This window comes from Vespula vulgaris, chromosome 25 (genome assembly GCF_905475345.1).
Source record: "Vespula vulgaris chromosome 25, iyVesVulg1.1, whole genome shotgun sequence".
Taxonomy (NCBI): Eukaryota; Metazoa; Arthropoda; class Insecta; order Hymenoptera; family Vespidae; genus Vespula; species Vespula vulgaris.
The window spans coordinates 650,860-678,692 of record NC_066610.1 but is presented as its reverse complement, the minus strand read 5'-3'; the positions used below and the strand labels follow the sequence as shown (position 1 = coordinate 678,692).

The 27,833-nt window shown below is 25.8% G+C and overlaps 1 protein-coding gene and 2 long non-coding RNA genes across 12 annotated transcripts in view; 1 reads left to right on the top strand and 2 right to left on the bottom strand.

The window, feature by feature from the left end:
• The window catches only part of LOC127072415 (odorant receptor 13a-like), a 55,305-nt gene extending 39,930 nt beyond the window's left edge, over window positions 1-15,375 (top strand). For 2 of the 3 annotated variants that reach the window (XM_051012844.1, XM_051012843.1), the window contains exons 2-7: window positions 12,230-12,677; window positions 13,087-13,372; window positions 14,209-14,308; window positions 14,372-14,482; window positions 14,598-14,753; window positions 15,243-15,375. In XM_051012844.1, the coding sequence (XP_050868801.1) occupies window positions 12,230-12,677; window positions 13,087-13,372; window positions 14,209-14,308; window positions 14,372-14,482; window positions 14,598-14,753; window positions 15,243-15,293 (1,152 nt within the window). In that variant the 3' untranslated portion in view covers window positions 15,294-15,375. Of the gene's footprint in view, window positions 1-3,660; window positions 3,689-12,229; window positions 12,678-13,086; window positions 13,373-14,208; window positions 14,309-14,371; window positions 14,483-14,597; window positions 14,754-15,242 lie in introns of those variants that run through there. The other variant, XM_051012842.1, reaches the window with a different exon arrangement.
• On the bottom strand, window positions 1,165-9,303 carry LOC127072419 (uncharacterized). 8 transcript variants are annotated; one of them, XR_007785395.1, is made up of 9 exons: window positions 9,076-9,303; window positions 8,701-8,822; window positions 7,096-8,539; window positions 6,697-6,788; window positions 3,722-4,106; window positions 2,899-3,657; window positions 1,885-2,095; window positions 1,708-1,801; window positions 1,165-1,620 (listed from the first exon to the last, which is right to left on the bottom strand). It is a non-coding gene; the product is annotated as an uncharacterized LOC127072419 (long non-coding RNA). The 8 variants fall into 8 exon arrangements; XR_007785393.1 differs by lacking the exon at window positions 3,722-4,106 and having other exon boundaries at window positions 9,076-9,301; XR_007785396.1 differs by lacking the exon at window positions 3,722-4,106 and having other exon boundaries at window positions 3,462-3,657; window positions 9,076-9,297.
• Window positions 15,376-21,086: 5,711 nt separating the features above from the next.
• On the bottom strand, window positions 21,087-23,802 carry LOC127072425 (uncharacterized). The gene is made up of 5 exons (XR_007785420.1): window positions 23,546-23,802; window positions 23,184-23,289; window positions 22,774-23,109; window positions 21,720-21,972; window positions 21,087-21,406 (listed from the first exon to the last, which is right to left on the bottom strand). It is a non-coding gene; the product is annotated as an uncharacterized LOC127072425 (long non-coding RNA).
• Window positions 23,803-27,833: the final 4,031 nt, after the last annotated feature.

Here is a 27,833-nt window from a genome sequence, read left to right as displayed (position 1 = left end):
TATAAAAATGAGATTTTTTAATTGCTATTCACATAGACACACATTAATTTTGTATTTAAATATCAACTCAAATTTAATTTATATTATCAAAACATGTATATGTATCGTCTAATATATTTTATATTTATGTTATTAATTAACATATTATTGACGTCTCATGGTATATATAAATATCTATACGTGTGTACGTGCTCCTTCTAACATAAGAAATAAAAAATTTTCAAGTCGAATACTTAGTTTATTGTCAGAAATAATTATTAATCGATTACGCCGTAATCGATATAACGAATAGCATATTCTTTTTGAGTCGTGTTTTTTGCCATAATAAAATATGATTCTATTTGCTAATTACCCACTTCAGTAAATCTTCTTTGCATGTAAGTAATAATTTTTGACACATAAAAATATGTTTCTATAACTTTTTACGTATAATCAAATTTAGCAAGAATTTTTCTTATTTCCGGTGCCAACGATCTTCAACAACTCCATTTTAATAGCGTCAATGCTCCAACATACTTTTCGTATATTTCATAACGACCGCTTAAAACAGAAGTGACGAGATGCGTGGAAGGCTAGAATTCAACCATTTAACAAATAGGATACCGTCTCATTTTTTTAATTCCGCAGTAATAGTGAGTATCGCCATCTCCTTTTTCGCTCGAAAAGCATTCATAAATGAAAATTCAGAATCGTCTAAATTGTTTGCAGAAAGTATTGTGGGCGATCTGCATTACTGAAGAAAAAGGAATCGCAAATCTTCGCTTAGCGTGGAGCTTCAACCACATCACCATGCCTATACTACTGTACACATTATACCAACGCTCGTTGATAATTTTCCTTAGAATACACATGTCATTTGGAACGATCATTAATTTTTTACATTAGAAACATGTTTCTTCGATCTACAAATGTTCACCTATTAAAAAAAAAGGACTTACAAAAAAAATATGTACCCATTAAATCAAATGTAGAAAATAGGATTATCAAATATATGAAATAATAACGAAAAGATAGAGTTGCCTATACGAAGGAATAAAAAAAAAATGTTAAAAAGAAATATGAAGGACACAAACCGAAGTTAGACACGATAGTATGTAAGATAAATGCGATGCAAAAAGAAAAAAGAAGATGAATAATTAGGGAAGACGAAGAATCAAAACGAAGTTACAGAGTTCTGAAAATAAAAAAAAAACTTTCAGTGTATTTATTATCCACTCCCTACGGTCCCATCAAATACATTTTCTATTTTTATCACTGTCTTGCTGCACGATCTTTCATTCTCGAATTTATTGTTAAACGTTACTCGATTGAAGTTCCATTGATACGTTGTTGTTTCGTGTTAATAACAAACGTTAATAAACAATCGAATAAAAAAGCATAATGAATTCGGAAAGAAACGATTGGTTAAGTTTAAAACGAAATTGATGCGAACACACAACAAGAAGTTTAATTTAACTATTTATATATTATTTATTAATTATTTTCTTTCACTTCATCATCAGTCGTCTGGTACCTGTTTAACAATTATATCTTTCGGATGACATTGTTGACCATATGGATCATCCAATACACGATTGACTTTGCAAGACCATGCAGAAAATAATCCACTGACGTGAAGTACTAAATTAACGAAAAGATAAGTATAATGTAACCGAATACAATATAATTTATAATAAATTAATAAATTATGTAATAATAAATTCATACCAGCAAAGGCAGATGTATTATATTAAATTATTTGATGCAATAAACAGCCAAACTGTATGTGGCAATCGATATCCTTAAGATGAGTTTTTGATTACTGAAATAAATATTAGTAAAAATGATAATTATTAATTGTTCACGTTGAATTCTACATCATAATATAATAATTATTAAATTTACTTGATCAATAGATTCTCTTAGTATTCTCCTCTTTTTTTGGAAGTATTAAAAGATAAATGTGATTTGTATCAGGATCTGTTCTCAATGATTTCTCGATCAAGGATTTTCCAATAAATCCTGTTCATTTGATCATGAATATACTTTCACCATAGTAAAATTTCTGGATGGGTGTGGGATTGTTGATATTCTCAAAGGCTATTTCTTCTTTGCACTATTAATATCCATTTGAAAATAATAATAATATAAAATAATAATAATAGTAATAATAGTAATAATAATAATAATAATGATGATGATGATGATAATAATAATAATAATAAGAAGAAATATAGTAATAATAAAAGTAAGAACAAGAACAACAACAATAAAAATAAAAATAACAATAATAATAAATAATAACTAACAATAATTAATTTTTGCTTGATCGGTAATATACATATTATCAACAAACAAAATATGTGTAATATACATATATAATACATAAGGATATATAATATCAGATATATTAATATACAATATAAATAAAATATGTACTTTTAAAATGGTAAAAATATTATAATAATATTATTCGTTAAATAGTAATAATATCAAATATTTTTAAATGATATATATATATATAGAAATATATATTATATATTTTTTTAATATTTCTTTTTTACCGATAGAAGAGAGGAAAAGAAAAAAAGAAAAGAAAAAAAAAGAAAAAAGAAATTAATCAGTACCAATTTCTAAATGAAACGATGAGACGATCATAAATGATTAAATGAATATCCTATTTTTTTCTTTTTTTTTCGATAGTAACTAACGACACAAACTTTATCCTCTCTTTCTTTCTCATGGTTGAAGCTCGTAGTACATGAATTTCGTAATATATAGTAGAAATGATCACGAGAAAACATTTATGACTCGCATCAAGACACAAGTACAATAAGCATGGCTAAAACTTATTTCGATATGATTAATAGGACCTAAGTTAGAAATAAAGAATTAGAAAGAAAAGAAACACATACGTACTTAAGCAATTACATCGTTTGTGTACATCGGATTAAAATATAATTATACTATAAGTATAGCATATTACTATTTCCGTTTAGAAATTTTTTGTTCTTCGTAGCAACTTTATATTTCCTTTCTCTATTCTTTTTCTTCGTCAATTTTGAACCAAGCACAATAACAATCACACGACATGAAACACCATATATTATAGCTTCCACAAATTCAACTGTTTCAATTTTTTTTCACTGCTACGAAACGTGGTGTTCGATGCAATGGCAAAAAAAGAAAATAGTCAATAAAAAAAAAGAAAAAGAAAATAAAGAAGTAGAAAAAAAAGAAAAATTCGAAGTTCTATAGCAAAGAAAGTTATACGTTTGAAAAATTTAAAATTCAAGATAGCTAACTGCCACCCGTGATGAAAACATCGTCTACATCTTCGTTGTCGTCATCGTTGAAAAGTTTCGCATGGTGTGTCATTAAAACTTTTCCCATCTTCTCGACTTCATATATCATCATCATTTTCAAAGAGACATTATCCGTCTTAAACTTCTAACTTATGAGCGAACAGAATTATACATTACTCGGGAAAGAAGAAAGAAGTATAATGAATGGTACGAGTTGAAGTTAAGGTCATGTTGTGACTTGAAAATAAGCTTTCGAAGATAAGTTCTCTCTTTGTCTTTCTCTTTGCCTGTCTGTCTTTAATACTTGGCAACGATCGATAACTATTCGAAGTCGAATCCATGGAATTATTGTCGTCAGTCACGAGCAATCCTCCTACGAAGGAGCAATAAATAGAGTTATGAAAGTAAGATATGAAAATTTTATCTTTTTTCCTCACTTTTTTCTTTTGCTTCCTATTCGTATTTTAAACGAAAGAATATTTAAAGGCAATAATTTTCTTCTTTATCTTCTCTTTTCTTTTTTTTGGCTTTTTATCTGTATTCTTTTTTCATTAATCAATAAAGTAGACGCTTTTTTTATTTTTCTTCTACTTTTAGCCTTATTCTTTACATTCATTTAAAAAGTATAAAAAATTTAAAAAGAATAAAAACAAGAGGAAAGTTACTTAGTCATCTACACAGACCGCGTAGTAAATTCTTTTCTTAGGTTATTTGTTTTTTAATCATTATTACTTCATTATTATTCTCTCATTCTCCTGCTATTCTCATCTTCCATTTATAATTCCATTCATCTATTTTCTTCTTTCATATTTATCATTGTTTCTATCCATATTTGTAAACATAAAATAATTTTTATTTATTAAATTTTCAAATAACTTATAATGATTAAAAGACATTTTTTATTCATTATTCGCTTTTTTATTTAATTTATATTTATAATCGATATATTATTTTATACTATCTAATGTAGATTCTTTTTTATCAGATAATGATAATTCTATTAAATCACGAGAAGCAATTCGCATGAAATTGAAAACAAAATAATTTCGCAAATGTTTGACAAAATTGTTAAACAATGGAATCAGTTCAACCATTTAATTAATTTTTTAAAACGAAATATTTGTGTTTTAATAAATCGAACATCATGCTGTAAAAAATAAAATAAGTTGGTTTATTAACAATTTTCGACATTCAAAAATATTTTCATATTCTCCATAAATTATGCTACTTAAATTCGATTCGATTCAATTCGATTTAAAAATTATTCAATTTAAAAATAATTCTTAACATGATAGAATTTATGATCGACTGGACGCCATTCTGAAAATTTTGGATATACAAGGATTCAATTCAAATAATAATAATAATAATTATTATTATTTTATTTATAAATTATTTTTCTTTTTCTTTCTTTTCTTCTTTTTAATTTAATTAATTGTTTGTCACTATTACGTGCTCCGTTTCACTAATAATTAAAATTCATTCTTAAATACAATAAATAACTTATGTACTTCTATGTTGACTGTATAAACTATGTTTACTATGTATACTATATGTATATTATGTATTACTGTGTGATATTAAATTTATTATCTAAAAAATAAATTACATATCAATGATGCATCAATTATTAATAAATTTATGAATTTACGAATAAATTTGTGACAGTAAATTTGCAATATCAAGTTGCAACAGTAAATCTAAATTATTTATTCTGATAGTCAACAATAATAAATTGCGAATATTATATGCAATTCATGATATGTCTATAAATAGTAGTTGAAGAGAAGATTTTCATGAGTAAAATTTTTTATAGTGTTTTTACCGACAATAAAATTTCACATTTTATGTGAAATATACGAGCAACTATGAACAATTCTGAACAAGATTAACGAAACTCTCTCTGTCTCTTTCTTTCTTTTCTTGATCCAAATGATTTCTAGTTGTCATTTACAAATAAACACGAAAATCAAAGGTAAACATATTTTAATCACATTTATCTAAATAGTATACATGTTCAATTCTCTTCGTATCGAAAAAAATTGGTTTTTAATTCTAATGAACAATCGTTCATTTCAAGATGAAGTATTATAGACAATTTGAAAAATATTTCGAAAAAAGATTTTATTATTTATTATATCGAATACAAATTCAGTTTGATCGATTATAATGAATATGTATAATCGATGTTTTCTTTTTTTTAATATCTATTCAATGTTCGCAAATCTTTCAAATAACATATCAATGATAAGTTTGGAATGAGATGTACTATTTACAGAATTTTGATTGGAAAATTTTTCACACATGCCAACGAATTTCCATACGTTACAAGTGCACGAATTTTAATCGGACAATATAACTTACGAGGCAACGTTTTACTCGTCTTTGTTACGTTTCCTTTTTTTTATTTGGAATACGCGTTTTGTTAATTTTTTTTCTTGATATATTCGATGTTTCCATTCGAATAGTTGAAAACTATACCGATAAACCGGAGAATCGTTAAATTAAAATTTTGAAATTGACTTACAACAGACAAAAAATATCGCTGAAAGTTTCCTGCCTTTTGATAATATTGCTGAGAATATTATTGAGTGTTCTCAATTCTAACATAGGAACTACCAATTATTGTGTTGGATAATGTAATCCATTCGTCATTTTTAATAGGTTCTATACATAATAACAAATCTTCTATAAATTCTCAATTAGAACACCCAATTTTATTTTTTTCTTTCTCGAATGATTATTTAATGTAGTACACACGATTAATGCATAACATATGATAAAAGTGAAACTTCTTTAGATTAAATAAATTTACCTAAAAGCTTCCATTTACTGAGTGAATATTTTTCAATATTTTTAATCAGTAATTTAAATAACTTAATGATCCATATTAATAAATTATCAATATGTAATATAAGTGATCAGTATTAAACCGATTAATACAAAAAGTAAGAATTTTAATTAAAATAATTGTAAATCGAATAAATCCCGACGCAATACGGACATGACATTTGGTTACTTATGTTGACCATTTACGTATTGACATTTTATTACAAATATTAATCAAAATATTTATTCATTTACTGCTTGACTCTATATTATGTTCTATTTCTCTCTCTCTCTCTCTCTCTCTCTCTCTCTCTCTCTCTCTCTCTCTCTCTCTCTCATCATATATATCTCATCATAATCTTTCTTTTATGCACTAGAGAAACTAAAAGGTAAATGAAAATACGAATTTAATGTTCCAATTCTATTTAACGTTCTCATTCTATCTTCATATATCTTAATCTCATATTCATTTTCATTTCACTTCATGTTATTTTCATTTTATTTTCATTTCATCTAGTCGCCGACTTACTCTCACTACAGATTTCATTAAAAAAAAATTACGAATAAACATATAAATACGTACATAAAAAACGAAGTTCGCACCTTTAGTTTCGACATTTTACAAATTTCGGCTATATTAGACGGTCATTTTTGATCAAATAAAGCCAAGTCAAGCTGAAAATTTAGATAAAAGTAATATTATTTAAAAAAACAAAGAACAATGTTTTAAAATGAGTATGACATATTTTTTAACTTCTATGAGACAAGATATATGTTATGAATTTCTATAACACAATCCAGTCTGGTTAACATCATACTCCAAATATTATATAAGTGCTTTTCTATAAAACAAATACTAAATTTGAGTTATTCTTTTTTACTGCCTATCAAGGAAATATAAATTAGAAGAAAATAGAAAATCTCTAAGTTGAATCAGGATGAAATAAAAAAATAATAATTGGATCACAAATAAACAACTCACTAAATTTTCAATCAGTTCACTGTGTTAAAGCATTCTCCTCTTTTTTTGGAAGTATTAAAAAATAAATGTGATTTGTATCAGGATCTGTTCTCAATGATTTCTCGATCAAGAATTTTCCAATAAATCCTGTTCATTTGATCATGAATATACTTTCACCATAGTAAAATTTCTGGATGGGTGTGGGATTGTTGATATTCTCAAAGGCTATTTCTTCTTTGCACTCTTTTATCCGTACTTCCGTCATTTCTGCTTCTCCAAATCATCCTATAAACGTAAACATAAATGTAGTATTCTCTATTTCTCTACCAAACTCACTGATTTTCATGTTTCCTCTTTTTCTTCTATATTAATTATTTAATCTGCATTTAGTATTAGACTAATTATGTGAGTTATATAAATAAAATAATATATTTCTAAATAATGTTTTCAATTTACTTTATCAATCATATTAAGTTTGTTATAAAAAATTACCTAAAAAGGTACAGTTCAAACACAGCAATTTATTATAATTACAATTTCATTTTGTATTATTCAAAACGATTGGAAATTATAAATAATAAATATATGCACTTTCAAATTCTAAATATACAAAGGATAATAGCAGTATGAAATAGAAAATGATAAGGTACGATAAGTTTTACAAATAATTTATCCCACTAACGCTAATTTTGCATTTTCTAAAGAACTGTTGCATACAACTTAATAAATTCAATAAAATATGCAGGTTACTTATATATACTTTATAAATTTACTCCTCCATTTTCATTGAACTACATATACTACGAGTTTAAATAAAATCTTTCTTCCTTCTAATTTTGTCTTTTTCAATATTCTTGCATTTATTTTATGCTATCATCAATCATGCTTCAAGATTTTAGAGACTTAAAAAAAGTTATAAAATATAAAGTTTATTAAAAAAAGTTAAAAATAAACTATAGAAAAATTAAGATAAACTTAAATAGTTCCTGATAAAACAGATCATACATTAAAATAAATAAAGACTTACTAAAATTGTGAGTAAAAAATACTTTAAATAAAAATTTACTTTTCAGTAAAAATCTGAAAAGTAGTCTTACAGTCGATGCAACAGGCTTAGATAAAGAATTCTTTTATCTAAAGCTCTGCTCCAACTATTATATATTTACCCCAATCGCTTGAAGAAAAGTATTGAAGAAGCTTGTCTTCCATTGATACTGTATAAAAGAAAATTGTCACATACCTTTTTTGATAACATTTAGGTTACCTTTCTTGAATCATATGGCATGATTATGAGATTCTAATACTTCGTCAATGGTACTATTTGTGAGACAATCTTCAATAATTTTTCCATTGAAAAACAATCTTTGAAACAGGTTTTCTTTCCTCCATCGAAGTCTTGTTCCAATTCTTTTCATTATCCTTGTACTTAACTAATTTAAAATATTGCTCATGGCTTATACAATTTCTACAAAAAATTATTGAACTGTATAAACTAACACATTTCTTTTATTGACGTCTTTAGTGATATTTATTCTTCCTCTATTGCAAATTACAAATTATAAAATCTTTTAATACCAAATTGAGAATACTCAGATTTATAATTATATCAATATATTTATAACTTACGTAGTCTTATTTGAATACACTTAATCAGACTTCACTAGTTTTATTTTTCAGAAACTTGAAGATGTAGAAGTATGTTGTTGATGAATTGAATGAAGTTCCAATCCTAACTTTGCTAACAACTTCTGAAATAATAAGATAAGTTCTGTAGTACCTGTAAAACTGATTTTTTACTTACTCAAACACTTGTCATTGTCAAATATAATAATGAATAAGAATGAAAACATAACCACGTTAAAACAGAAAAAATTGCATTCACATCATAAACAGGAAAAATATTCCTTCTCCATCATTAATTAAATGGAAAAAATAAAAAAGTAAAACAAAAACAAAATTAAAACTGCAGATATTATTTTATAATAAAAAAATCGAGGTTACCTTCTTATTCAATGGCACTTTCTACACTGTATCATAGATAATACCGAAGTAAATTTAATTATCTAGGAAAAAGATACGTTTATTCAATAATTACTCGAGAAAATCGTTTTTAATCTCTTAATTAATCTTATGAACGTATAAATTAAACAGTAACGTTATTCAAGAATACTTTCCCCAAATATAAATAGCAACCTCTTTCACACACATATAATCGCAACAATACTAGCAGATATTTGATGTAATGATCCTCGCGTTACCAATATAAAGCGAAATACGCACAGTTGACCAATCACAAAGCTATAAAGCAACCAATGAGAACACATCACTAGACTCTACTTTCAATTCAAGAGACAATTGAAGCCCGCCAAAAAGAACACGTATGGACGAAGTGTGGGTGATGCACCTGTACATTATAATAAAGATGTATAAGTTATAAGAGAAGATTCCGAATCCGCAAATTCAGAAAAGTATACAATTTTCGAGATATATATCGTATATTACGCAAGGTTTATGCAATATATTACGCAATTTTATTTTGTTGTGCAAATCTGCTACAAGAGGATAAAGTCGACTATTGAAATTGGTATACTTTTCGATTTTATTTTGCAACTAGCAACTCGTAAGAGGTAAAAAACGAATTTTTAGCCAAATTTATTTCTTTTAATTGGGATTAACATTAGACGAAATACATATCAATTATTTCTATGATTGGAAAAAAGTTATAAACGAAAGTATTAATAATTTTTTGTAAAATTAATTTTTTCACGTAAAATTAACCTGGTTAATTATTATCTTATGTGACTTATACTTGTTTAATATCTTCTTATAGATAAGGAAAATATTTGGTTACGACGAAAAGTATAGAGAGTTACATAAGAAAAGTCAAGTCATTAAATTTCCGGTATAACGGAAAGTAGAATGTTTCTATAAATTATTGAATGGTTTTAACTCGAGATATTAGTTGGTCTCTTGGAACAATATATCTTTTATAGATTCTGACGGATTCGGAATATAATATTATTTCAGGCTCAACATAGCTGTTTGAAGTACTATCACCGTCCGGTAACTCTTTACTACTGTGTTCGTCTTTCGTAAATTAAAGAAAATGAAATTGCCCGATTTACTTTGTTCACTTTATATTCCTTATCTCTCAATAAAAATGAAACGATTAAACTATATAAATGTTATAAATATAACAAAGGACAATTAAAAAAAAATAAAAATAGACCTTCGATGAGAATTCTTTCAACTTGCCGGTCACGTCTTTCTTTTTGCAAAAGTGTTAAAAGAAACTGAAGATCTCTAGTCTTAGCTGGGATGTCGTGCGACGATAAAATGGCGCAGCAAAATGAAGAGAGTCTTATATGGTTGGTTAATATTTACCATTAATTAATCTTTTTTAAACTGTCGCGGAGTCATTGGTCTTGTCACAAGAATCACTATATAACATACACATTGACGAAACCTGCCAATATAAATATAAACGATATAATTAGACGCTTTATACTTCGTGTTACACCGTCATAAATTCACAACGAAAACTATAACAGCGAAGGACAGAATTCAGTTTCTTCGCTTTGTGAAGAAGTAGAATTGCTTTCAAAGAAACAGGCAATTTAGGCCTAGTACAGACTAGTGGAGGGTGATGTACGATGACTTAGGGTATTTTATTGTGATTTTTGTTGTGGATAAAAAAAATAAAAAAGAGAATTAAAACGTGAACGACATATGGTGTTCCCAAGCGATCAGCCATTCAAGTATTAAATAATATTTCTTAACTTCAGTATTTATACGAGATTTTTAACCTCATTATCATTTACTATATCATCGTATTAATACACGTGATATAAATTTCCATTTTACTTATAGGTGTTATTAAGAGAATTTTTATCTTACTAATGGGCCAATAGATGATTGTTTGTTATATATAGACAATCTATATAATATTAGTATGTTGATAATAATTGATCGATGTTGGTACATTAATTAGTAAGAGATACGTAGAATAATAATTGTTATTTATATCTATTACTAATTATTTGAATATAATAAAAATTATTACAAGTACCTATTACTAATTACTAAATATCTAGGTAATAAATATCTAAGTAATAAATTCGTTAATATATTATAGATTATTTATTGGATGCAAAAAGAAGATATGGTAAATAATTGCTTATACTATATATTTTATAAAATACTTATTTTTAATAATGATTATTTGTAAATGTATGCAATTTAAATAAAAACGGTATAATTTTCTGAATATTTTTTTTCTTTCGAGACGAACTTTCTCTACATACTGCTATAGAATGTTAGATATTTTATATGATTTTATGTTCGTTAATTTAATATATAATTGTGTAAATATTTAATATATAAATGTTCGGAAAGTAATATATAGTATTTATTGATGTAGAAACTGGTCTTGATTGGTAATCATGTAGAACTTGGTAATAATATATATGACACTTATTTATTTGATCATGATTTTTTGGATTGAATATTTGATATTGTTGTTATATATACTTTCGTAATGCTTCTGGTTGTTTTCAGGATCACAGGAAATTGCTCTAGACGATGTCTAATTGATTATCGAATATACATTTTTAAAATAGTGGTAATATGATCATGTATATTCCAATCGTTAAAATTAACGAAATGGCTGAACAGTTTCCATCTAAAGTTTACGTACTTACATATTTTACAGAAATACAAATTTTATAATAACTTAAATACAATATTATTAGTACATATATACAAATTTTACAGAACACATGTATTATGGATACACTTACATATATTCTATTTTAAATTTAAAAGAAATTGAACAACTATTTAAAGAATGATGTCCACTTAATTTGACGTAATATAATCTAATCTAATTTAGATTAATCTTAAAAGCGATTTATTCCTAACTTTTTTTCCTTTTCTTTGTTTTTCATTAGTCCCCAGTAATTAATAATTTTTTATGATATTTTATTATTATTATTTTTTTTTTATAAATGAAAGATTTTTCTAATTTTTATCAATTTATCCTAATCGTAAAAGTCGTTTATTCGTGACTTTCTCTTTTGCATTTTACCATAACGCTCAATCAAAAATTTTTTATTCTTATTATTATTATCATCTTTTTTTTTCTTTTTTTTTTCAGGTGACAGATTTCTCTAATACACTAAGAGCGATGACATTCAGCAAACGATTGCTTTGTATATCAGGGATATGGCCGTTGGAAATTTGCGACAGTTTATTCATATCATTTATAATTTATGGCTTTGTTTTCAATATATTAGCATTACTAGATATGATAAAGTACATCAAAAATTTTCGTTACGTTCTCGCTAATGTAATGGAAAATATAGCGGTAGTAACGACGGTGACGAAAATATCAATGTTACGAATAAAGTGTCGTTCCTTGTCACGATTTCTGATGGAAACGAAAGCGGATTACACAGCTGATAATTACAAAAACGACGAAGAGAGATCGATTTTTTTAAAATATAACAAACTTTCTTATAGATTCATCATCATTTTGTTTCCTTGGGCAGCGTTCTTAGCTTTTTTCTATTATTTTAAAATTGTCATACCAAATATAATAATGGGTAATAGTCCTGAAATTATAATTAATTAACATAATGTATTTATTTGTTATTGTCCAAGATAAAAAATTTTTTAAATATATCAAAAAACAAAAGAAAAATCGAAAAATAATTTACACATATAACTACGCATGTGTATACACACCTACATATATGTATATAGTTATATATGTATATATATATGCATATATACATAAATATATATGTATGCATATATATATATATATATATATATATATATGTATATATATATATATATATATATATATATATATGTATATACATATATTGTATATGTACATATATTTACTATTTAAATTTATATTTACCATCTCTGATCAAATGATAAAAATGTGGAGAGTTAAAACATTAACGAATAATTTTATTAAATCATAATTATCTTTTAACGCAGTTATGAGAAATGCTACATCGGAATATAAATTACCTTATAAAATAAAGCCGTTACTGAAGCCGTACAATGCAAAAAGTTATGCATTTGGGTGCATACACGAATTTTTACGTATAATAATGGTCATTTCCGGTTACTTGGGAACTGATTGTTTTTTTACTTCCACTGGTTTTCATCTCAGCGGTCAATTGGCCGTATTGAAGTGTAAAGTTAAGAATGTTTTGAATGATGCCGACGGTCCTCGGCAGGCAATTCGAAATATAATTCTTGGACATCATCGGTTGATAAGGTGACATCACTTCTCTTATTAAAGTTTCCAATTTATAACGATACATCTACTTACTGAAATCTTTTTTTTTTTATTTCGAACGTTAGAAAAGTGTAGAAGGCCATGCAGTATGGGACGCGGGTTTTTTCTAAACATAAACAAAATTTTATGGATATAAATTTTTTGTAATTTTTTCTTTTTTTCTTAGAGATTTGATATAATTGCATTGCGAAAAAGAATTATACAGTTTTGTTCTCTTGTATAATTGTTTTTAATAATATAGGTTTTTATTAACGAGATTTTAATTATAAGAAAAATTTCAGAGATCATGGATTTTCTCGTAGATTTACCCGAAGCTAAAATTCCGAAAATGTTTTCTGCGTTGCCTTCTTTCTTCTAACATCCAACATGGAAATATTATCTTATTATTGGCATTAGCGTGTATTTAACGTAATTTAGTGTGTGTATAAAAATATTGTTTTTTTATATCAATCTATCTTTATTTATATTTTATTTATCTTGCGAAAAGCAATATTCTAGATGATCATTTTAACCCTTCAAATCACTTTTTGGTCACATTATTTTGAATTTAAAATTTAATAAATTTTTTAAAATTGTTTGAATATGTTTTTCCCATTACAACGAATTCTTAACATTCTACTTTTCCGCGAAAAATTCGAATGAATTGTTTTAACCCTTAAAGTCTTTCCTTGGCAAGCATAGAAATGACACGCGTCTCACAATTTTTAACATTAACACTCATTAATGCTATTTCATGATGTAACAAATTCTTTTTCATTTAATATGAGGAAGATGTTATTATAAAAAGTTAATTATCTTCTTCGTATCTGTTTCAGATTAGCGGATTTGCTGGAGGATAGTTTTAACATCATTATCGGTCAACATTTATTTGGGACAACAATACTGCTTTGTATATCGAGTTATCGAATGCTCTCCGTACGTATACCTCACTCGAATCGGACTAAATTTATGTTTAATAAATAATTCCTAATTATTTAGAGTTTAGCAGTCATCGAAACAGCAGGTATAATAACATTTATTGTATATGCGTTTCTTTTGATGTGCAAATTATTTATTTACTGCTACGTGGGAGAATCTCTCCTCAAGGAAGTAATTAATCGAATTATTATTTACATGCAATTCAATCTAAAATTCAATTTAATCCTTTATTAATACGATTTTGTTTCTTTCTTTTTTTTATTTTTTTTTTCTTTCTTTAAACCAGAGTTCGAACTTGTGTGATGAGCTTTACTTTTGCGATTGGTACGAGCTATCCATAATAGATATGAAATCAATTTGGATATGTATGATGCGCACTAGTAAGCCACTGAAATTGACTTGCGCGAAGTTTTCAGTTTTGTCTGTGCGCACTTTTACCGACGTGAGCTATTATTATTAATATTTCTTCTTCTTCTTTTTTTTCCTTCTTTCTTTCAATCTTTAATTCATAAGTGTTATAAATTTGCAAGATTTCGCTTGTCTTTATTTTTTAGTCATTATCTATTGATTAAGATCTTTTTAAGTGTATAGATTTTACTTTTTCTGTGTAGATTTTACTTCTCTCTCGTGTATTTTCTTTGCAGTTATCATTCGCCAGTTTTATTTGCCTATTGAAATTTTTATTTTTGTTTGTTTGTTATAATTAATCGTTTGGATTTATTAACTTTTTATCATTTATCAATTTGAAATGTTTTGTTAATATTAAACGTTTTTTAAAAAAATTTTTTGTTTGAACTTTGCAAAGAAGTATTATATTTTGTTGATAGTTTTTATTTATTAGTTTCGAATTTAATTTAGGATATTTTTGATAGTTTAGACATGTGTGGTATTCAAAAGGATTAAAATCTATCATTTTTTTTAAATTTTACAGATAGTGAATAAATCAATGGCGTACTTATCCTTTTTACGGACTGCTGTATAAATGAAATCGTCTAATAATTTATTGAGAACAATAAGTATTGAAATATAGCTGAGATTTCTGTACAAATGTTAAATATATAGTTTGCAATAAATGCATGTAATCACATTATTTAAATTACTGAATGTAGTATTAAAATTATTTCGGGATTGGTAAACAAATCGTTCAGTTTCTATTTAAAAAGAAAGAAAAAAAATGTGCGTAACACATTTTTCATGGTGTAACAAATAATTTTATTAAAAAATGTATTTACTGTTTTAATTCCATCATCTACTGCAATTCTTCAGGTAAAATTTCCTTATTCGTACTTTCAAATATTTTTCATCTTTATGAGCAAAGTATTGTTTAAATAACTTTTTCAAATATTATTCGAGAAATCGAAAATTTTCCCATAAAGTAAATTTTATAAGCGTAGTGGAACGTAACATTACAATTTTTTATTACTAATTCGATAAGAAATCATAAATTTCGCTTCCAATTAGACTCCAATCATATTGCATTCGAAAATTTTAGTAAAATTTACAAAACTATAGTTGGTCTTATTAAAACGTATTTGTTCGGTTTAATTAATAAGGAAAATTGCTGTAATAAAATCTGTAAAATACATACTCATATCTTAAAGGTTCAAATTTAAATGTAATTTACATCGATGGCGAAGTCCAGTCGACAATAGAGTCGATAATCGAGTCTAATACCAAGCTGACATCGTAATTTTTGTGAGATGGACCTCTAAAATCCAACGAATCTGTCGAACTAATTGCTTTACTGTTTGAATAAGCGTTTCCCATTTTTGCAAAAGTCTTTGCTTTGTATACATTCAGATATTTTTTCGACGAGATTTAATGTCGGATTTAATTGCTACGGCCATTGCAATCGATTGTCGAATCCGATATCATTTTCCAGGCAGTACAGATGCAGGTCACAATTTTTCATTTCTTTGTTTTTCTGTAAAATGCAATCTTCATTTTCCGCGAAGAAATAAACAATCAACGTTTAGCAGCAGATACCGACGATACCGTTCCTTTTTTTTTTAATTTTCAACATTTTTTTTCAGCACTCTTAAAAGGCGTAAACAAGTACAAGCTTATACGAATTTTCGATTAGGTAGGACATTCCAGTTGATCATCTACTTGTTTTATGTCTCTTCCTAATGTTTTAACTTTAATGAATGATCTTAACTTAGCTGTACGACTGCTTCGGATATTTTCGGTTATGACGAAGTTCAGTCTACAGTAGCGTCGATAATCGAACCTAATACCAAAATAATATCATAATTTGTATGAGAAGGATCTCTAAAATCCATGGAATCTGTCGAATTAATTGCTTTATCGTTAAATTATTGTCTGCCATGAAGTCTTTACTTTATCCAGATATTTTTTCGACGTGAATTAGCATCGGATGACTGCGACGGCCATTGTCGTTCTACCTTTTATTTATTAAACTACAAGTACAGCATTCAATTATTTCTGTTTTGAATTTTGTTTGTTCTTCGTAACGGCTTTATATTTCCTTTCTTTTTTCTTTTTCTTCGACAAGTTTAAACCAATCACAATATCTATCACACAACACGATTCACGTTATATCATATCTTTCATAAACTCGACTACTTCATTTTTTCTTTTCATTTCTGTGCAACGTATTCTTCGATGGAATCGCAAAAAACGAAAAAAATAGAATAAGAAAAAATAAAGAAAGAAACAGAAGTAAAAGAAAAACTCGAAGTTACATCGCGAGAAAAGTTTTACGTTTGAAAAGTTTAAAATTGAAAATACCTAACAGCCACTAATAATGAAATCGTCCTCTTCGTCGCCATCTTTATCGAAAAGTTTTGTATTGTGTGTCATTAAAACTTTTTCCTTCTTCTCCACTTCATATATTATCATCATTTTTCAAGAAAACATTGTCCATCTTTGAATTTTTAATTTATGAGCGAACAAAATTATAAATTACTCGAGGGAAATAGAGAGAAGGATAATGAACGGTACGAGTTTGTTAAGCTCATGTTGTAACTTGAAAATAAGTTTTCGAAATTTCTGTCTCTGTTACTCGTTTATACTTGACAACGATCGACAATTATACAAACGAGAGCCCATAAAATTATTATCGTCAGTCACGAGCAATCCTCCTACGAAGGAATAATAAACAGTTATTAAAGTAAAACACGAAACTTAAATTTTTTTTTTCATTTCCTTCTTTTTCTTCCTATTCGTACTTTTAACTGAAGAATATTTTAATGAGATATATTTCTTCCTTATCTTTTCTTTTTGTTTATTTTTTTATCTGCATTTTTTTCATTAATCCATTAATTCAACACTTTCTTTACTTGGCCTTATTTTTTACGTTCGTTTAAAAAGGAAAAAGAAAAATAAAACGAAAGTTATTTAGTTACCTAAAGAATTCGTGTAGTAATTTCTTTTTTCTAAGTTATTTTTTTTTTTAATCAGTTGATATTTTTCATTTTATTATTATTCTTTTATTCTATTGCTATTCTCATCTTCTATTTATAATTCCGTTCATCTATTTTCTTCTTTCATAATTATCATTGTTTCTATCCATATTTGTAGACATAAAATAATTTTTATCTATTAAATTTTCAAAATACTTATAATGATTAAAAGACATATTTTTTATTCATATGTATAGAATTATTAAGTAAGTTATTTTTTTAGATTATTTTTTATAAAGTGTTTTTGGAATTGTTAGGAAAAAAAATTTGTGAAAAAGAATAGAGAAAGTTCTTATATGAGTAAATGTATTATATTATATTTATCATATTGATAAGTTATATCATATTTAGATTTGATTCGCTTTTTTACTTAATTTATATTTATAATCAATATATTATCTTATATTATCTAACTTAGATTCTTTTTTATCTTATATTTACAATTCTATTAAATCATCATAAACAATTCATATGAAATTTAAAACAAAACAATGATTGACACAAATGATTGACAAAATCGTTCAATAAAAATTTCAATGGAATTGGTTCGACCATTTAATCAATTTTTTAAACGAAATCTTGGTGTTTTAATAAATCGAACATCATTTCGTAAAAAGTAAAATAATCTTTCGTTTTATTAACAATTTTCGACATTCAAAAACATTTTTATATTCTCTACAAATTATTCTATTTAAAATCGATTCGATTTAATTCGACTTAAAATTAATTCAATATAAAAATAATTTTTAACATAACAGAGTTTACGATTGAATGGATGTCATTTCGAATATTTCGAGTATACAACGATTCAACTCGAATTATTATCATCATTATTTTATTCGTAAGTTATTTTTATTTTTCTTTCGTTTTTTTTCTATCTTAATTTTCTTTTAGTCGCTAATTACGTGTTCTATTAAGTAATTAAAATTTGTCTTTGAATATAATAAATAATTCATGCATTAATATGTTGAAATGTGTGGTAGTAAATTTACTACTTTTAAAAATAAATTACTCATTAATAATATATAAATTATTAATAAATTTATGATTGTAAATTTGCAATTTTACACTGTAGTAGTAAACTTACTATTCCAACAGTAAGCTATAGTAAAACGCAAATAATGTATGCAATTCATAGTGTTTCTATAAATAGTAGTTGAAGAGAAGATTTTTATGAGTAAAATTTTAGTATTTTGAATGGAAGTTTTGATAATCACAATTTGATAATAACAATTTTTTATAGTATCTTTATCGACAATAAAATTTCACATTCTATGTGAAATTTACAAGTAACCGTGAAGAATTCTGAACAAGTTCGACGAAACTCTTTCTTTTCCTGGGTTCAAATGATTTTTAATTGTCATTTACAAATAAACACGAAAATCAAAGGTAATCATTTCTTTTTTTAATCATATTTTTCTAAATAGTATATCACATGTTCAATTTTCTTTATTTCTCTTGAAAAAAAAAATTAGTTCTGAATTCTGATAAACAATCGTTCATTTCAAGATGAAGTATTATCGACAATTTGAAAATTATTTTGAAGAAGGTTATATTAATTATTATATCGAATAAAAATTCAGTTTTATCGATTATAATGAATATATATAATCGATGTTTCCTTTTTTTTAATATCTATTCAATATTCGTAAACCTTTCAAATACATTTATCAATGATAAAGTTGGAATAAGATGTACTATTTACAAAATTTTGATTTGAAAATTTTTCACACAAGCCAACGAATTTTCTTACGATACAAGAGCACGAATTTTGATCGGAGAATTTCTTTCACAAATCAACGTTTCACTCGTTCTCGTTATTTGGAATACGTGTTTTGTTAATATTTTTTCTTGATGTATTCGATGTTTTCATTCGAATAGTTGGAAACTACATCGATAAAGCGAAGAATTGTTAAATTAAAATTTTGAAATTGACTTACAACAGACAAAGAATATTGCCGAAAGTTTCCTCTCTTTTACTTGTTAATAATATTATAGAGTATTCTCAATTCTAACATAGGAACTATCAATTATTGGTTGGATAATGTAATCCATTCGTCATTTTTAATAGGTTCTATACATAATGCCAAATCTTTCATAAATTCTCCATGATTCTTTTCTTCCATAATTCTCACGGAATACTCCATTTTATTTTTGTCCTTCTTAGAAGATTATTGAAATCCATGCAACCATGACCATTCTCTTGTTACATAAGTTAATTACTTTAACTTCATAATCTCTTGAAATAATGTAATTATTCCTTCGTTATCTTTTTCTTTCTTGAGGCTTATAATCTTCCAACGAATTGTCAATCAACTTAAGTTAAAGACATATTTTTAGTCGATTTCATCCCTCATAAGAGACAATACTTCGAACGTTTTAAACTTATTCTGTATTTTTAGTATACGTTGATGAGATATCCTTTTCATGTAGTATAGCCTTCCTTTTTTTTTCTTCAGAAATCAAAAGCAAAAGATTTTTTCTTTTGTTACACACAAAATCATATGAAGCTAGTTCAGCCATTAATAACGCATGAATGGTATATTTCAAAGTTTCGAACAAATTTTAATCGTAAATACATTCTCGTACAATATCATCCTTCTCTGTTCTACCAAGTACCTGGCACATCACAAACTCGACGTACGACGTTCTAACTTAATCGAATAATTTATAACTAAACTATAAGCTATAAATTTTAATAGCCTGAGAACAATATACCACTTGTTGCTGCGAAGAATTAAATGAAATTTTGGATAATCATTCGTTCGGTAAGAAACTTTCTATGACCTCTCTATATTTCCAATATTTTTTTATACAAAACAACTATTCTTCTTACAGATATATCTGAGGACACAAACAATGAGACAAGGATATATACGAGTATTTATGCTATTAGTCATCGCTCGTCTCAGTATCTTATGGTTTCACGTTAAATAATATTACCAAAAGAATTCATGATATTATATCATTTTCGATTTAAACGAAATATATGATATTTCTAGAACAAAATGAGACGTACATTCATTTAAAAAAAGAAAAAAAAATACAACCGATTGTATGTATCACACGATATCACACGATAGAAACGAAGTTTTTTCAATTAAATTAATTTAGTTAAAAGTTTCTATTTATTAGGTCAATATTTCTCAACATTTTTAATCGGTAATATAAATAAATTAATGATCATCGTTAATGATAAATTATCAATACGTAATATGAGTGGTCAGTATTAAACGGTCAGATTAATACAAAAACTATAAGAACTTTAATTAAAATAATTGTAAATGAAATAATTTATTATTATGTTAAATAGGTAGAAGAGCATTTACAATAAATCTCGACGCAATACGAATGTGATATTTGATTATTTATTATATATTTTATTATGATATTTATTACAAATATTAATCAAAATGTTTATTGATTTGCTACTTCTCTCATCCTATTTACACTATACTTTTTCATATTTACTTTTTTCTTTCATTTCATTTTTGTTTTAGTTGGAAGCTTAATCGCATTAGAGAAGGTTCGTTTGAAAAAAAAAATTACTTATAGATACTCGTGTAAATACGTACGAAACTAAAATCGAAGTTCGCATCTTCCGTCTCGACAGTTTGCAAATTTCGGCTATATTAGACGGACATTTTTGATGAAATAAAGCCAAGTCAAGCTGAAAATTTAGGTAAAAATAATGTTATTTAAAAAAAAGAACAATGTTTTGAAATCAGTATGACATATTTTTTAAGTTCTATGAGACAAGATATATGTTATGAATTTTTATAACACAATATAAAGTCTGGTTAACATTACATTCCAAATATTATAAGTGCTTTTCTATAAAATTAATGATACTAAATTTGAGTTATTCTTTTTTACTATCTATCAAAGAAATATATGTTATAAGAAAATAGAAAACCTCTACATTGAATCAGGATGAAATAAGAATATAAAAATAATAATTGAATCACAAGTAAACAACTCACTAAATTTTGAATCAGTTCACTGTGTTAATTTCTTTTGGACGTATCAAAAAATAAAAGCAGTTCGTATCAGGATCTGTTCTCAATGATTTCTCGATCAAGAATTTTCCGATAAATCCTGTTCATTTGATCATGAATATACTTTCACCATAGTAAAATTTCTGAATGAGTATGAGATTGTTCATGTTCTCAAAGGCTATTTCTTGTTTGCACTCTTTTATCGGTACTTCCGTCATTTCTACTTCTCCAAATCAATCTGTAAACATAAACAGATATGTAGTATTCTCTATTTCTCTATCATATTCACTGATTTTCATATTTCCTCTGTTTCTTATACCTTAAGTTTTTTAATTCGCTTCTAGTACTAGATTGATTATATCAGTTATACTAATAAAATAATACGTTTCTAAATAATTTTTTGAATTCGTTTTATCTCTCATATTAATAATTTTATTATAAAAAACTATTTAAAAAGATACAATTCTAATATCATAATTTATTATAATTATAATTTCGGTTTATTATTATTCAAAATGATTGGAAATTATAAATAATAAATACACACACTTTCGAATTCCAAATATAAGTAAACGATAATAACAGTACGAAATAGAAAATGATAAGGTATGCTAAGTTTTACAAATGACCTATCCCATTAATGCTAAATTTGCGAACTTCATGATCCATTTTTTAAAGAATTGTTACATTTAACTTAATAAAACACGCAGATTAATTATATATTTATAAATTTACTCCTCCATTTTCTATCTCCATTTCTATCTATTTCGCTATATCTCCATGATTTTAGTGACTTAGTATTAAAAAAATGTTATAAATGAACTATAGAAAAAAAGTTAAAATAAAATTAAATAGTTCCTGATAAAACGAATCATATGTTAAAGAAAATAAAGCTTTTCTGAAATCGTGAGTAAAAAATAGTTTAAATAAAAATATACTTTTCAGTAAAAACTCTGTAAAGTGGCCTTACAGTCAATAGAACACACTCAGATAAAGAATTCTTGTATCTAAAGCTCTGCTCCAACTATTATATATTTACCCCAATTGCTTGAAGAAAAGTTTTGAAGAAACTTGTTGTCCATTGATACTATATGGAAGAAGGTAGGTACAGTTTTTTTGATAACATTTAGGTTACGTTCATTGTATCATATGGCTTGACTATGATATTCTTTCCTTCGAAAAAAACTTTATCAGACAGGTTCTCTTTCCTCCGTAGAAGTCGTGTTTCCATTCTTTTCATTATTCTTGTACTTATCTGATTTAAAACTTTGTTCATAGCTTATATAATTTTGACAAGAAATTATTGAATTCTGATTATAGAAACTAGCGTATTTCTTTTAGCGATGTTTTTAATTTCTTCTCCTTTCACTGCAAACTAGAAATTATAAAATTATTGAATATCGAAATTGAGATCAAATCTATAACTATATCAATATATTTATTGGTTACATTATCTTATTTGAGTACTTTTTATCCGACTTCACTAGTCTTGTTTTTCAGGAACTTGAAGATCGTATTGTTGATGAACTTTCAATTCTAATCTTGCTTGCAACTTCTAAAATAACAGAATAAGTTCTGTAATATCGATTTCCTCTTTTTTCTTACTTTCTTAAACATTCCTTTAACTCCTGTTATTATCAATTGTAATAAGTAGTAAGAATAGAAACATAACCAAGTTAGTGCATTCACATCATAGACTTTTAAATTAATTCATAGATTTTTATATTAAAAAGTAAAATAAAAATAATAAAATAAAACAAAAACAAAGTAAAAATCGCAGATACTCTTTCATAATAAAAAATTAACCTTACATTCTTTTTATCACACTATATAACCTTTTTCTATGTGATAACGTAGATGACATCGATGTAAATTCAATGATGTAGGAGAAAGCTATGTTTGTTGAATAATTTGTTGAGAAAATCACTTTTAATCTAATAATTATTCTTATAAACACGTAAATAAAACAACAATGTCATTCAAGAATGCTTTTTCCCTGAATATAAATAATAATATATCTTTTTCATAATATACGATCACAACATAACAAACCACTAACGCGTTATGAACACACGCATCGCCAATAGAGAGCTGACGTGTTTCTAACCAATCACAGGCCGGTGAAGCGACCAATGGGAACGCATTATATGATACGTGTTTCAATTTGTGTAACAAAAGAAACTCGTAGAAAAGCTCGTTCATAGATGATCTGTACAAGGTAGCGATAAGAAGTGGTTACTAAAGACGCGTATTTATAAGGGAAGATCCTAAATCTGTAATTTTAAAGAAATTGAACAATTATTTAAAAAATGATATCCACTTAATTATATATAATTTAATTATATTAATTTGATTATATCAATCAAACGTCATTTATTCTTATTATTATCATCTTTTTTTTTTAGGTGACAGATTTTTCTAATACACAAAGAAGGATGACAATCAGCAAACTATTGCTTTTTCTATTAAGAATTTGACCGTTGGAAATTTGCGACAGTTTTGCGACATATTGTTTATAATTTATGGTTTTGTTTTCAATATATAGTCATTACTAAATCTGATAAGTTCCATTAAAAGTTTTGGTTACATTTTGACGAATGTAATGGAGAATATAAGGTTAATAATGACGATGATAAAAATCTTAATGTTACGAATAAAATATCGTTAGTTGTCAGAATTTCTGATCGAAAGTAATATGGATTACATATCTGAAAATTATCAAAACGATGAAGAGATTGATTTTTTTTTAAATATAACAACATTTCTTTTACATTCTTCATCATCTTTTCGATCGTATCTTTGATCGACCTTTGTTATTTTCTATTTTTGTATCGTTTTTATATTTCTGTTGTTGTACCGTATATACGAAATTTTTTTTGTGTATGTTTCTTTCGATGACAATAATCGTTTATTAATACGATTTTTTTTCCTTTTTATTTATTTTTTTCTTTAATGCAGAGATCGAACTTGTGCAATGATTTCTATTTTCTCTATTTTTAAGTTATTATCTTTTGATCGGTATCTCGTTGATCTTTTTCTTTTTTTTTTCTTTTTGTATTTTACTTTCGTTATTTTCTCGCATCAATTTTTGTTTTTTAAAGTATCATTTGCGTTCCATTACTTTTGATTTTCTTGAGAAATTCATATTTTTATTTATTTAGTAATTAATCGTTTTTATTTATTAACTTTTCGTCATTTATCCATGTGAAATGTTTTTTGTTAATATTCTCCTTTATCTATTATTTGTATTTTTTGTATATTTTACTTTTGTAATGAAATAAAATATTTCGTTGGTAATTTTTTTGTTAGTTTCAATTTTAATTTTGAATATTTTCGATAGTTTAAACATTTCGATATTCAACAGAATTAAAATCTATCATCTTTTTATCAATTATACAGATAGTAAATGGACAGCTCTATAAAGAAAATTTTTTAATAATTAATCGTGAATAATAACTATTGAAATATAGTTGATATTTCTATACAAATGTTAAATAGATAATTTGCAATAAATGCATAGAATCACATTATTTGGATTACTAAAAATAAGATTAATATTATTTCGGAGTTAGTCAAAAAGATTGTTTAGTTTTTATGTAAAAGAAAAAAAAAAAGTACGTAATATGTTTTTCATGGCCTTACAAATAACTTTATTGAAAGATGTATTTTCATCAATATAAATCAAACAAAAATAAATGTTTTAATTTTATTATTTACTGCACTTTTTCAGGCAAAACTTCATTATTACAACTTTAAAAAATTTGTTTATCTTTCTGATCAGAGAATTGTTCAAATAATGTTCAAGGAGTCGAAAGTTCTTCCATCAAGAAAATTTTGTAAAAATTGTGGAACTTAATATTACAATTTTTTATTAATAATTCGATAAGAAATTATAAAATTCGATTCCAATTCGATATCGATCATATTGCACTCGAGAATTTTTGTAAAATTTGCAAAACTATAATCGGTCCGATTGAAACGTATTCGTTCGACTTAATTAATAAGAAAAATTGCTATAATAAAATTTGTGAAATGCATACATACATTCTTAGTGGTTCGGATTTAAATGTAATTTACATCGATAGCGAAGTCCAGTCGACAATCGAGTACCATTACCAAGATATACTTTGTACCAGGTTGATAATGTAATCCATTTAGTAAGGACCTCCAAAATCCAACGAATCTGTCGAATTAATTGCTTCACGGTTTGTATATTCCTTTCCACAAAATTATTTTACACACATCCAAACATTTTTTCGATGCGAATTAACATCGGATGATTGCGATGGTCATCACAATCGATTAATGAATCAGATTTCATTTCCCAAATAGATCCGGAACTCGATTTTTCGATTCATTGTTCTCCTGTAAAATGCAATCTTTATTTTTTTTTTTTAAAAATCAACGTTTAGCGGATGATCAAGCTGTTTCTTTTTTTTTTTTATTTTTCAACATTTTTTTTCAGTATTCGTAGTATACGTAAGTAAATATAAGCTTTATATTGCTTAGGTGGGACGATCCGGTTAATCATTGATTTGTTTTTTGTCTCTTCGTAACGTTCTAATCCTTTTCTAACGAATATTCTTGAATTACTCATATATTTTAGCGAAGATTGCCTCGGTCATTTGTTTATAATGAGATGTAGGTTCAAAACACTGCGCATACGTTGTAGTGAATGATGATAATCGAAATTATCATTACGGACAATGTCGTTTACTGTTCGTAATTTAAGAAAAAAACTGTGCAGATACGGAAACTGAGGATATTTCGAGATGAATTAAGAAGAGAGGTGTAATTTACTAATTCACGTTCGAATTAGGAGTGTAATAATTAAATGTCGTTATAATTAAAGAAATTAAATTAAATTTTTGTAAGTGGGACTGTTAATGATGATTTCGATAGATTATGTATTAACAATAAAGGATCTTGAACAATAGGAGTCTCAAACTTTATGAATTTGGATTTTTAATGTAATTGAGCTGAAATTGTGGAGGATATTTCGAGTACAGTATTAATAGCAGATATTAGATGCAATAGTTCAGCTATTTTTAATCAAAATATTGAAATTTCTAATTTTTATGCATTAGTATACAACCAATAAGATATATATAGCATACAGTATCATACAATAAGATGTATACAATTAGTATGCAACATTAGTATACAATCTATAACACACACACACACACACACACACACACACACAGGATGCGTGTTTTCTAAATTCGAATTTTGTGAGAATTTTTTGATATTAAAAAAAATGTATTTCTTCGGAATAAATCTGAATATTTATTTAACATGATTATCGATATTACAAAAATTATAATTTATAATTTATGTGATTTATATAACATTAATTATTTTAATAATATTTACATATATACATCTATATTAAATTTATATTATATTTAAATATAATTCTAATTTTAAATACATATATACGTCTTTGATTAAAAAATTATTATAAATCTGAAATTTTTTAATCGTTTTATATATATATATATATACACAGATATATATATAATACTTTAATTTTATATTTAAATATTAATGTAAATATAATTTGGAATGTTAGAACACACACACACACATTCACATATTATCCAAAGTATATTAGATATATGTTATAAATTAGCAAATTATAGATGTTGAGGGTATATAAAAATCTGTGTATGCGTGTATGTGATTATAGATATTATATATATACACGTGTATTGTACGTGTTTCTTCTAATATAAGAAATAAATAATTTAAACACTTAGTTTTTTATCATCAAGTATTATTAACCAGTTATACCGTCATTATATCATTTACGTAAATTATACCAATTACATAAATATATTTATGGTAATCGATCTCTCGAATAACATAACATTTTTGAGTTATACTCTTTGTCATAATAAAATATAATTTTGGTAAATACCCACTTTAGTAAGATTTCTTCGCTCGTAAGTAATAATTTTTATCACATGAAAATATTCTTGTTTAACTTTCATGTATAATTGAATTTAGCAACAATTTTTCTTATTTTCAGACACGGCCCAAAGATTTTTAACAATACCATTCTTATGATACCGATGTTCTAACATACTTTTTCTA